Source organism: Equus caballus, chromosome 26 (genome assembly GCF_041296265.1).
Source record: "Equus caballus isolate H_3958 breed thoroughbred chromosome 26, TB-T2T, whole genome shotgun sequence".
Taxonomy (NCBI): Eukaryota; Metazoa; Chordata; class Mammalia; order Perissodactyla; family Equidae; genus Equus; species Equus caballus.
In genome coordinates, this window is record NC_091709.1 from 37,129,233 (window position 1) to 37,141,956 (window position 12,724).

The 12,724-nt window shown below is 42.1% G+C and overlaps 1 protein-coding gene across 2 annotated transcripts; it reads right to left on the reverse strand.

The window, feature by feature from the left end:
* Positions 1 to 2,000: 2,000 nt before the first annotated feature.
* On the reverse strand, positions 2,001 to 8,571 carry DNAJC28 (DnaJ heat shock protein family (Hsp40) member C28). 2 transcript variants are annotated; one of them, XM_023629865.2, is made up of 2 exons: positions 6,108 to 8,571; positions 2,001 to 5,181 (listed from the first exon to the last, which is right to left on the reverse strand). In XM_023629865.2, exon 2 carries the CDS (start codon positions 5,148 to 5,150, stop codon positions 3,990 to 3,992), a length of 1,161 nt encoding a protein of 386 aa, XP_023485633.2. In that variant the 5' UTR covers positions 5,151 to 5,181; positions 6,108 to 8,571; the 3' UTR covers positions 2,001 to 3,989.
* Between the last annotated feature and the right edge of the window lie 4,153 nt (positions 8,572 to 12,724).

Below are 12,724 nucleotides of genomic sequence, written 5' to 3' on the forward strand. Positions count from 1 at the left end.
TCCGTGCCTCATGCTGAACCCACATCTCCCAAGGAGAAGTCTTGTTGGCAGAGCCTAGGTCACATGCCCATTTCTGAGCATATTTAAGAAAATTAGGGGTTTTCTCTCCTGCCAAGACCACCTTCAGAATTCTGACTTCCTATGCTAAGAACCACATCTTCCCCAGATGAATGACACATGCCACCATCAAGATGGGCCATTTGGAACATGACAGGCAGCCAAAAGGACAACAGTTGTCCATGGCATCATTTAAGCAAAGCTCACTGAAAATCTTGGCACTCAACTGGGCAAATCGTGGTGTAAACTGTGGTTGAATGGAAAGTTGAGAGGACGAGGTGAAGGAACCAGGTTGATCCAGAGGTGAAACCACAGAGACCATAGAGGCCCAGCTATAAATGCCAAAGGTGAGTTGTCACTGGACCATAATCCTCACGACAAGGTCCTCAAGGGGAGGACCAGGAAGGACCCCGCCCCGCAAGTGTGTGTAGGTCTCTCTCATAACAATGGCAAGCTTATTGGGGTATATTTGGATGCATGTGTCCTTAGAGACCTTCAGGTAGGGTCTGTCACTTAGGTGGCCTGGGGGACAGTGGCATACATCAATCATCTAGAGAAGATGTGGGTCCTTGAAGAGGAAGCCAGAGCTTTGAAACTGGTCTTGGCAGGAAAGGAAACCCCTTAGACCTTACTTTCCTAGGTCTAGATTTGGGGGAGTGGAGGCATGCTCAGGCCATTCGAGGGTTCTCCCAGAGGTGGGAGAATGGTGGGCACGGCCACTCCACAGCAGGCTGGGGACCGGGCTCAGAGGCAAACTGGAGAGGGCCACAGGCCAGATTCTCTCACTCCAGGGACTGTCTTCCCTTCCCTTCTGTCATCCCCGAGCCCTGAGGAAAGTTGCATTTTGATGATCTCAGCCCAGCAAGAGGCATGATGACAGCAATTGTGGGTCTATCCTTAGGCCAGAGGAGGAGAGGGAGCCCTGTCCCCCGCCTGGAGCTGGGGTGGTGCTGACACCCGTAATACCAAGGAAAGTATCTGAGGGTTACATTTGGGGCTGAGGGGTCCATTTGCCCCCCTCAGTTACTGATTTCTGAGAATCCAGACAGTGGAATGGTGGATTCCCTTTCAGGACTTCAATAAACGTACGTTGAGTAAACAGAACATTGTCAACAAGGAAAGGCAACACTTCTAGGAATAGGCAAATCAGCATGAGTCGCCCCTGATAGGTATCAGGAATGTCCCAAAAAGTGACTGAGGCCCAGTGATGGGGACCCAGGCAGTTGGCAGCAGGGAAGTATTTCAGGAAGTAAGAGGCCCCAGCCATAGAGACAAGGTTTCAGGAGACTCCTATCTCTGGGAGGGGCACCCCCATCGTGTTCTGGGGGCATGATGAAGAAAACGAATGTCCTGCGGTCATTCTATCAAGGAATTTAAAACCATAGTCCTGAGGTAGCCAACTACTGTGCCGAACCTCAGGCATATAGAGCAAGGGCAGAAAAATGATTCACAGAGCTGGGAGACCAAAGCCAGGAGTTTGAGGCTCTCTCCTCTGGGTGTTGGGCCAGGGTCCTAGTCCTACAGTTTGAAGAAAGGATCCACAAAAAGGCTGGAAGGCAGGCAGAGTTTGATATGTGCCTAATATAATAGTGACTTCATAAATCTCAACAGATTACCACCACACCTGAAAAGCTGACAAAGTTAGAAGGTGAAAACTTAACAGCGAAAGGTCAATCCTGCCTCATAAGAGAAATAAGTGTCAAATTCCAATTCAAGAAACTCCGATCAACTGGCCAAAATCTTTTTTCCTGGCCTGGAATTTGGTTACTTAAATAAGTAAATCTGTTTCTACATAAGTGAATTTGCCCTCTTAAGAAGATTATCTATGTCACAGTCAATTTTGATATCATCAATCGAAAAGATAAAATTCACTTATTTAGGTGGTCAGCCAAAAATATGGTTATTATTATTACTATTAGTTGTTCATACAATGGACCATTGCATAATCATTAAAATTAACTTTATTAATAAAGACATTTACAAACATAAAGTGTGCCATGTTAAAATTAAGAATTTACCAGAGGGCCACCCAGTGTCGTAGTGGTCGGGTTCTGCGCTCTGCTTTGGTGGCCCAGGGTTTGCAGGTTCAGATCCCAGGGGCGGACCCAGCACTGTTCGTCAAGCCATGCTGTGGCAGCATCTCACATAAAATAGAGGAAGAGTGGCACAGATGTTGGCTCAGGGACAATGTTCTTCAAGCAAAAAGAGGAAGACTGGCAACAGATGTTAACTCAGGGCCAATATTCCTCACAAGAAAAGAAAGAAAGAAAGAATTTACTAGAGTTTTCTGGTAACCTTACCTTCCCATTATCCAATATTGAAAGTGGCTTCCTTCATTTAAGTTGCTGCAATGCAGTTAGGTAATATATACCTAATTCCCATTTTTGACAAGATTCCCAGAATCATACCTTCTAAAATGTTTTAGAACTATAGCTCTTACTATAAAGTTCTACTTCATACTGTTCACAATTTTGTTTAGAGTAATATGATCATTGGAGAAGTCAAACGATAACTCATTCAATAAAATAATCGTATATGATACCAATTAATGTCCCATCATCTAAGCAGAAAAGCTTGAAATCTCCTTTTGAAGATGTAGTTTTATTTGTTGTTTTAACTATCAAACACTTTACAAAATAACTTGTTCTTCCAAAATCGGAGTGGCAAATGTCATGTTTCTGAACCACGTCCATAACAATGCTCTGGATTAAATAAGGAAACAGATCTGCTCCTCTTGACCACTCTCCATATCCTGCTAGTTGTCCAATTCTGTGGTTAAAGCAATTACACAGACCTAAAAATCAGATTTTCTGAAAGTGGATGGGACACAACAATCTCATGAATGTCAGTTTCCTGTCATTTGCTGAAAGGGGAAACTGGCATAAAATTCAGACATCTTGTCTCTGCTTATTATAGGGTTCCTAAGACAGGAAATTGGATCCCTAAGACAGCAAATTGAGATTGTCATTTCTGTGAAAAACCCTCTGGAGAGTCTGACACACGACACAGACTGCAGGTAGATTTGTGAAAAGCTAACATTTCAATCTCCGATTAGACATGAAGCCAGAAGTGAAATCTTAAGTTTTCACTGAACCCAGTGATTTTTTTTCACCTCCAAAAGGTCAGAAAATACACTCAGACTCTTTAAAAGTGGACACTGGGGTTTATTTCTAGAACAAACTAAATCAACTAGCTTGGCTGATCAATTGCTGCAGCCAATGGATCATGAAGTTAGGCAGGAAAAGTACAACCCAGATATTTTTAATTCAGTACCCACGGAGAAGGCCTTTATAAAAAAAGAAGAGTGCAGCAACTCCATTAGGCTAGTTTCCTGATCTTAACATTTCCAACCATGCAGAGAGTGTCCCAAAAGTCTTAGAACAGTTTTGAGCTTTAATAACCTCAGGTATATAAATGCAGCAAATTTTCAAAAAAACATATATCATCTGGAGGTTTAACTTGCCTACATTTTACACTTCTTTAGTTTTGTGACTTTTGATAACACATTTTTAGTTTTTGTTGTTGTTGTTGAAGTACCTGTGTTTGAATATGGCAAACAGCAACTGTTTTTAAGTTATTAAACCTTAAAACTGCACTAAGATGTTGGAATACGCTTTATGATCCCCAGTCTGAGTCCCTGTCCTAACTCATTTCACCTGACGACTGATATTTAAACTCTGAAACGGATTAAGCTGTTTTCTTGGAAGTTCTTTTCTCTTCTTGCTATATGCTCAGAACGAAGCTGGTTGAACATTTCGCTGGCTCAGTTTCTTACAGCTTTCTCCCTGACACTGGAGACGTGATCAGGTTTTCTGAAAAGTACAGAGGCACACAATTCTCAAACTCTTGTGTTATAGCAATAAATCAGCCTCTATGTGTGATGTCAGTGCAACTGAAAATGATTTGGGGCAGTACTGTGAACACTGAAATGGTCATATTTTAATAAATTTCCATACATTCATCCAGTTTAGAAAACCTGGCTTGACTCCAGGTGTTTTCTCCCCTTCTCCCTGATCAATGTTATTTGGGTTTTTATCTCTGACTTGTTTTGTTTTTATAAGGGTCTCATATATTTCCTGGGCTCTGGCAATTTCTTTCTGTGCATCAAAATGGACTTTTTGCCTGGTCAGGAGGGGAACAATTAAGTTAAAATCATTAATGCGCTTGTTTAGTTTTGTGATGTTTTCTTGAAACTGCTCACAAACTTGGTTCCACTGTTTCTGTTCAGTCGGTGTCATTGGATTCCCAAGTTTTTTCCTTGACACTAAAATTGCCTCTCTGAGTTGATCAATAGTATCCTTTATTTCCTTTTGCATTAGGATCCATTCTGGTTGGTATCCATTATCTATCAATATTCTGTTCAGGTTGTGAGTCATGGGATCAATATATGAACAGCCAGAAAATTTTTTTAGGGGTTTTCCTTTCCCACTGAGATTGTCAAAGTCTCCTTTTGCCATTGACTCTTGAATGAGATCCTCCACCAATCGCTCTATTGCTTGAGTTATCTTTTGTTCCTTACTCTGTCTTACATCTTTAACAGTTACACTATTAGGGAAATACTGGCTTTGTAGTTTATGCTTTTGGTATTCCATCACTTGCTCAGTTGCACGGTCTGCTCTAAATTGCCTATATTGCTTCTCTCGTTGACTTGGAGTTCCAAAACCAATACCTTCAAAACTCAAATAATGCCTGTGTTGGGGTGATTTATATTTGAATTTTTCTTCTTCTTCTTCTGCCTCTTCAACTTTACTCTGTCTGGCATTTGTTTGTTCTATCACGTGGGAAAGCACTTTCCTATAAGCTTCTTCGATCCTTATAAATGTTGCAGAGTCAGCGGTACCAGAGCCACCGTCCGGATGGTATTGCTTGGCAAGTTTACGAAAAGATTCCCTGACATCATCTGCAGAGCATCCTTCATCCAGATTCAGCAGCCTATAATATTCTGTGATCCTCTTTTGGGATTTATGAGTTGACATCATCCTATTTCTAATAACACCAAGATATGGAAGCATTTTCCTTCGATTAGGAACCACTGAAGCATTTATCAGATGAGATCTAAGGATTTGAGCCATCATCACATACATTGTGTTCATTGTTGTACCCAGAGTTCTTCCTAGTGATGTTCTATAAAACGACAAGAAGTAAACGGAGAAGAAAGTTGTATTACCAGCTAATTAGATATGTTGAACAACACAGAAGAAATTACAAGTACAATAAGGTGAAATTCTTTCTAACGCTGCTGCCAAAATTCTTATAGCTTATTTCACTTATGTTAGCAGAGAAACGGAAGTTGATGTTTAGCATTAACATATTGTGACATAATCTGGAATCTACTCCTCACTAACCACAGAATTTTACAGCTGGCAAGTTCTTAGAGATCATCTAATCCAATCTTTTCCTTTTAGGAGAAAATCTAGGCCCAGAAGGTTAAGCAACATAACCAAGTCACATAGCAAGGTGTAAGCAAAATGGTTAGGGTTAGGGCACAAGACACTTGCTTAACTGTCTGTATCTCCAGCATATTATAAACTTCATCAGCACCACGATTTCTTTAATGTATCACGGTCTTTACAGTCTCAAGGAGTCTTCTCATGAGAAAACTTACACACAAAAGAATCAGAGAACATAGTACGGAACTAGTCTGACACTAAACTGAATAGAATCAAGCGTCCAAAAGACTTTTAAGCTCTATCTCATTAGGAAGGAGCTATTTGTTACATGCCGGGAAAACCAAGAGAAAGGTGAGCCCTCCCAACATGTTAGCTGTTATTTCTAAAACACATGGCAAAGAAGGCAGACTTGTACATACAACGGCAATGAAATGTTGGAAGTGGTTTAACTGGAAGTGAGATTTTGATGTAAAAATGCTAAAACTGAGCTCCTGGGGAGCCCAGTTTTCTGGACAATGGGGTCAATGGCTTTTAGAGTTGATTGGGATGGCGGTAGTCATGCCAACACGAGAACATGCCGCGGGGGGCGAGGGAGGGTAGGGGGTGGTCAGTCGCGACCCAGGACACGCCCCGCCCCGCCCCGCCCCGCCCCCTACTCACCTTCACAGACTCTGCAAAAGGGCTCAGCGGCTCAGCGGCTCCGGGCCCCCATGCTGCCCTCTGCGCATGCGTGCGCAGGCCGCCCTTGACTCTTCAGGTGACTCCACAGCGCCCGGCACCGAGCGCCTCCGCCGGCCTGGACCATCTGGCGTTTTATACTGAGGGGATCTCAGCGGAGGCGGAAGGCAGAGTCATACCTCATAGGGACAGGTGTCCTACCATACCAGGCAAGACAAGAGTCTCTCTTAAAACGAACTCTACCCAAGAGGACACAGGCCGGACATCTCGGAAGGCTCCGTCCTGCCCCGGGGCAATCCGCTCCGCCTCCGCTCCCACCGGGAGCGCGAGGTGGTTCTGCCGATTGGGATTGTGGGAGTTGTAGTTCTCCGGGAAGTGCGGCGCCCCCCCCCCCCCCGCCCCCCCCCCCGCCCGCGCCTGCGCCTGCGCCTTTTGGGAGGGACGCGGGAGCGCGCGGTTGTCGCCGTGGGAGGGACGGCTGCGGGCAGGGCTGGTCGTAGAGTTTTGTGAGTGTACGTTGATACCCTGAAGTCTTAGTGCTTCGGAGCGCGACGGCCTTCGGTAACTTGATTTTGGGCGGTGAAGACGAATCTTCTCCCCGAACAGGATCAGTACAGCCTCTTCCGGGTCTGCAGACGGGAGCACCAAGGCAGAGACGTGGAAGTTCTACCTAAGCCAGACAGATCCGGCTAACTTGGGCTAGAAACCTAGTCTTTCATTAATTCAGCAAGTACTTAGTGAGCAGCAGCTTAGCCAGGGATTAGTAGGGGGTGAGGACAGTCGAGGACAAAAATCAGAATAGGGGTCTCCAGGCTTTAAGTTCAGCTGCTGTCTTTGGGGTTTACTCTCTCCCCCTCCTGTGCGGAGAGGTAATTAAAAAAAAGAAAAAGGCAGAAACTTGGGGAGTCGGACCTGGGTTGAAAATCCTGTTTCTTCCACTTGCTTTTCTTTGTGTCTGTTTATCTGTAAAGTGAGGGTACCAATAAATGGTTGAGGTGTATTTTGTACTTTTTTGCCAAGACTGTGCTAAATATTTCATGTATGGTCTCTTTTAATTGTTACAACAGCCCTGTGAGATAAGTGCTGTTGTTTTCTCCATTTTGCATATGATGAAATAATTGCAGCAAACTGGGTGAGTTTTTGTGAGAATTACGTAATGTGTGTAAACCACTTGGCACGGTGCCTGGCACATGATGCAACAGTTTTTATTATGGCTATGTCTCCTAAAAGGAGCCAGAAATAGGTACTCGCCTTTCTAAGCTTCTGAGTTATGGACAATATAATAATTTGTTACCTCCTATGTAGGTGTGCAGAAAAAGGTTTAAATTCTGATTCAGGGGGATTTCCTTACAAGCAAACAATGAACATAACTCCTGTGTGAAAGAAAATGTGTTTCTACAAGTGTTAACTCTTCTGGCTGACATCTTAAACACAGCATCAAAGGAAAAAAAAAGCATAAACACAGTTTAAAAAACTACTCCTACTTGTATGGCACTTTGCATTTTACAGAGCACCCATCACAAATCTCAGTTTGATGTTGGCACCTTAAAAGTACTCACACTTTAGCCCCAGTAGTTCAGTGACTTTGTAAGTTACCAGGCTTTGTAAGTTACTAGAAGCGTAAGTCCATTTCTCTTTTCAGAGTGGTCAGTTTTATGGTGTGCTTCCATATACGTTGAAGGTGACTTAGCGTCGGCTGAGTTATCCAGAACACTTTGAGCTGCTAAGTAAGTGTAAACGAGTTAACTGACTTAGGGGATGATTTTCCTCGTGTAAGAAATGTGGAGATAGGCAGTTTCTGGTACTGGTTGCCACTTTTGCTTTACCGTTCTCTCTCTCTTCTCCATATATATACTTTTTTTCTGAATCATTTAAAAGTAATTGCATACATTACGTTCCTTCACCCTTATTTCCTCAAAACAGGGGCATTCTCTTACGTCACCATGGCACTGTTCTCAAATTCAGCAGATTTAACATAAATACAATATTATTTAATGTATAGTTTTGTATTTCAGTTTCACCAGTTGTCCTAATGATGTCCTTCAGAGCCACACATAAGACTTTTAAGTCAGCAGGTTAAATGAGTGATAAACCAAAACATTCTTGTTCGTTTAGTTATGGGCAGAAATAGTCCACCATTTTAGAATATGATTCTTTTCCTTTAAAAAAGGTGGCTGCATATTCTGCAGTCATCAGTCCTACTGATTATAATAAGATGTGATCAAAAGATCAAATTTGGGGGGTGGGCCCCATGGCTGAGTAGTTAAAGTTTGCTCGCTCCGCTTCGGCGGCCCAGGGTTTTGCCGGTTTGGATCCTGGGCGTGGACATGGGCCATGCTGGGGTGGCATCCCACATGCCACAACTAGAAGGACCCACAACTGAAAATGTACAACTGTGTACCAGGGGACTTTGGGGAGAAAAAGGAAAAAAAATAAAATCTTTAAAAAAAATTTTTTTTTTAAAAAAGATCAAATTTAGCATCAGGACCAAACCCACAGATTGATTAGCGTTTTTAATTGAGATCATGTTACCTTGCTTAATTAAACTCCATAGACTTTTTAAAACGTGTTCAATTTTCAATATAATATTGTTAACCATTTTAAGGATATGTCATGATTAAAATCAATATGCTTGAACCTCAGTCCATCACTTTCCACAGAGTGTAATTATCACCTCAAGTTTGTCAGCTGGGATGTGGTATAATCTTACACATAAGGCCTGATTTTCAATGAAAGTATATCGGATTAGCTGTATGTGTCATTTCCTAGTTTAGAACATCTTTTCCATGATTCTGGGCTCTCAAAATATGGTTGAACATTTTAAAACAAATTTCCCGATAAACAGGGGAAAGTAGACAGTTGGCACGAATTTCGTTAGCCCATCAAAACCTAATCATTGTCTTGCTGAGTGGGTAGAAAATAGATGTGATATTTTTTAAAGTTCCTAAAAAAACAAATTTCCTTGCTATGTATTAAATACTGAGCTACTGCAAGAAGGATGCCACTGCAAAGCAACCTCTCTTCTCTTTGTACTCTTGGATGTAATTTCACACTTTGACTAAAGCAAGCAAGGGCTCCATTTTAATCCATCTGTGTTTTTTTTTTTTTTCATTTGCTGGTTCTGTGATAACCACAAAGAAGTTGATTTATTTCCAATAAGTGTGGTGCCATAGTAACCAAGATCACACTTCCCTGGAGACTGATTTCTGGTTCAGAAATTCTGAAACCACATATTGTCCCATGACATTTGCAAATGGCATCTTCTGGAGCTACAGTTCCTAGAACCACCATGAGTGTGCTTTCCTCTCTCGGTGCCATCTCAGTTCATTTTCTGCTCTGTTTGATCAAGGAAGAGCTTGCTGTAGAGAGTGTCAGCTTTAAAAGAAAGAAGGCGATTGATTAACATATATAACACAACAATAGTCTGAGGGAGTGGGGTAAGGTACCATGGAAAAGAGAAGATTCACACACGTTTGGATATCTTTTCCTTTTCCCTCTTCCCAGCTGAGTTAACCGGTTATCGAACCATCCTGAGGTGGTCCATAAGGGCCACACACGGGATTCGTGGAACTTTGCTAAGGGTAAACTGCCCTCCTCCACCCAGGATGTGGAATTTTCATTTTTGGCATTGAGTCAATGTGATGATTTCTTGTCACTTGAGCCTGAATTATCTGCATTTGAGTTGTGCTGATCTATGGCACTTTCTGTTCCTTGAAATGCTGAGTAGTGTATATACCTCCCTCTAATTGCAGGCCACTAGTGGGGAAACAAATGCATGTCAGCTGCCTGGGAATCAAGATTTGAATGGTTTCCAATCCATATTACATTTACCCAGCGTGTTTATTGAAATCACCGTGTTACAGTGCAACAACTCTGTGCTTTTTCTCGGCCTTCAAAATTTGTTTCCAGCTTTATTGAAGTCATATTTGATAATAAAAGTTATGTGTACTTAAGGTGTATGACTTGATAGTTTGACAGATATATACATTGTGAAATAATCACCGCAATCAAGCTCATTAACATATCCGTCACCTCACATAATTAGGATTTTCTTTTTCTTTCTTTTCGGTGAAAACACTTAAGATCTACTCTTAGCAAATTTCAGGTATTCAGGACAGTATCATTAACTATAATCAGTCAAAATGTTTTGATAAGTTAAAAAGACCAGAATATGGAGGGTTTGTCTCCTTTCTCTTACTGCTCACCAATTGTCAAAGATTTTAGCAGTAAAACTATGAATATATTAAAACAGTCATATAACACTGTTTGCTAGAGAATCAGTCAAGGTGTTTATGGAGGGAAATGGTTTTAAGGCAAATCTAATTCCAAAGACTTTGTAATGAGATATTAGGGGGCTTCTGTTCAAAAAGCCTACCACCTAGGGACACCCATGAATCACCTTTGCACCCTAGGGCTTGTCCAGAGACACCTCAAGCTCTGGGGTGAGATGATTCTGGATCATTTGGCCCATGCTATTCTCAATAGAAGAGCACAGCAGAGAAGCACATAAATCCAGTTTGCCACCTGAGCTCCTTTTTGAAGGTATCCTTCTTGATTAAATAAATAACACTTCTTGTATGAAATGAAATTAAAGAATCATCATTTCTATTCTTTCCTTGACAGCTGAGGTTTAATTATCTGCTCTGGGGATATCCACAGCAAGTGTTTGGTTCTATCCTTGTTCTTAGGAAATACACATTAACGTGCTTATGATTTAGAAATAAATGCATGTACAGAGCAAGGCAGTGAGAGAGCTCAAATAGTAAACCACGTGGCGTGAAATGTTAATAGGAAAATCTAAGTAAAGGTTATTTGGAAGGTTTTTGTAGTATTCCTGCAACTTTTCTGTAAGTGTCAGTCATTTTTAATTTTTTAAGAAGAATTTAGGGGTCGGCTCCGTGGCCGAGTGGTTAAGTTTGTGCGCTCCGCTGCTGCGGCCCAGGGTTCAGATCCTGGATGCGGACATGGCACCGCTCGTCAGGCCACGTTGAGCCGGCGTCCCACATCCCACAACTAGAAAGGACCTGCAACTAAGATGTACAACTGTGTACAGGGGAGGTTTGGGGAGATAAAGCAGAAAAAAAAAAAAAAAGAAGAAGAAGAATTTATTTATAATTGCCAAAAATTGGAAGCAACCAAGATGTCCTTCAATCTGGTGAATAGACAAACTGTGGCACATCCATACAATGGAGTATTATTCAGTGATAAAAAATAATTGAGCTATCAAGCTGTGCAAAGATGTGGAGGAACCTTAAATGCATATCGCTAAGTGAAAGAAGCCAATCTGAAGAGGCTGTGTACTATAGGATTCCAACTGTATGACATTCTGGAGAAAATAAAACTATAGAGACAGTAAAAAGATCAGTGGATAAAAAAATGGGCAAAGGACTTGAATAGACATCTCTCCAAGGAAGATATGCAAATGGCCAATAAGTATGTGAAAAGGCTCAACATTCATTAGGGAAATGCAAATCAAACCCACAATGAGATAGCACATCATACCATTAGGATGGCTGCTATAAAAATAATAATAAAATAGCAAGTGATGGCCAGGACGTGGAGAAACTGGAAGCCTTGTGCCTTGGTGGTGAGAACGTAAAATGGTGGAGACATTTTTGATGGTAAGAGTTGGGAATTGTTCCTGGCATCTAGTGGATAGAGACCAGGGCTGCCGCTCAATGTCCTGCGATGCACAGGACAGCCCCCACAACAAATTGTCTGGCCCAGAATGGCAATAATGCTGAGGTTCAGAGATCCTGCTGTGGAGTATTCTTTCTCTCGTTCCTCCTTTACTCTTATTTCTCCTGAGGTCTATTATTCAATCGAGGAGTAACAGAATGTTGGAATTAGAAAGGATTCTGGAAATTATTTAGTCTTACTCTTCAGAGAGAGAGAAAAATGACATACCCAAGGTCACACAGTTAGTGGCAGATTTTTCTGCTAACTCTGCAGATTTAGTCTCCACAGTGAAAGATTTTTCCTATAACCCTCCCCATCCAGAGGACAAACGTGATTAAACGCTACAGAAGGGAAAGCAAGTGCTAGCACGTTTGCATATTGGCTTGGCACATAGTTTTCTAAAATAACAATCTTGGTTCTCAGAGGAATTGTTTCAAAATGTAGTTAGTAGAACTAGATCTTTGTTAAGTCATTTTTCAGATTTTTAAACATGTTTTTTGTGTCCAAATCATCAGCTGATAAAAGTGCTAAGATGTCATTTCCCAGCGGGGTTCCTGCTTCCTGCAGCCCTGGGCTGGCCGGGGCCCTTTTCTTCACTTTATAGGATATCAGTGAAAAATGGACATTTCACTGAAGATTATTTAGAGGACACAGGGGAGGGTTCCATTCAAAGCCACCAAGCAACACTTCCTAAAAGCGGCCAGCAGACATCCTATTCTGTCCCCAGGCCTTACACCCCTCATCCCCTTCCTTCTCTCTGCCTTGCCTCTAAAGGGCACCCCAAGTTTCAACACTTCTTGCAGAAAACAGAAACATTGAAGTTTGCCGTTCCGCCCAGGCTTTCAAGGACCACTTGTTATCCTTAACTGGGTGCCTTGCATAGATGGCGGGGAGGCAGGGCAGAGGGAATGGTGGTGTCT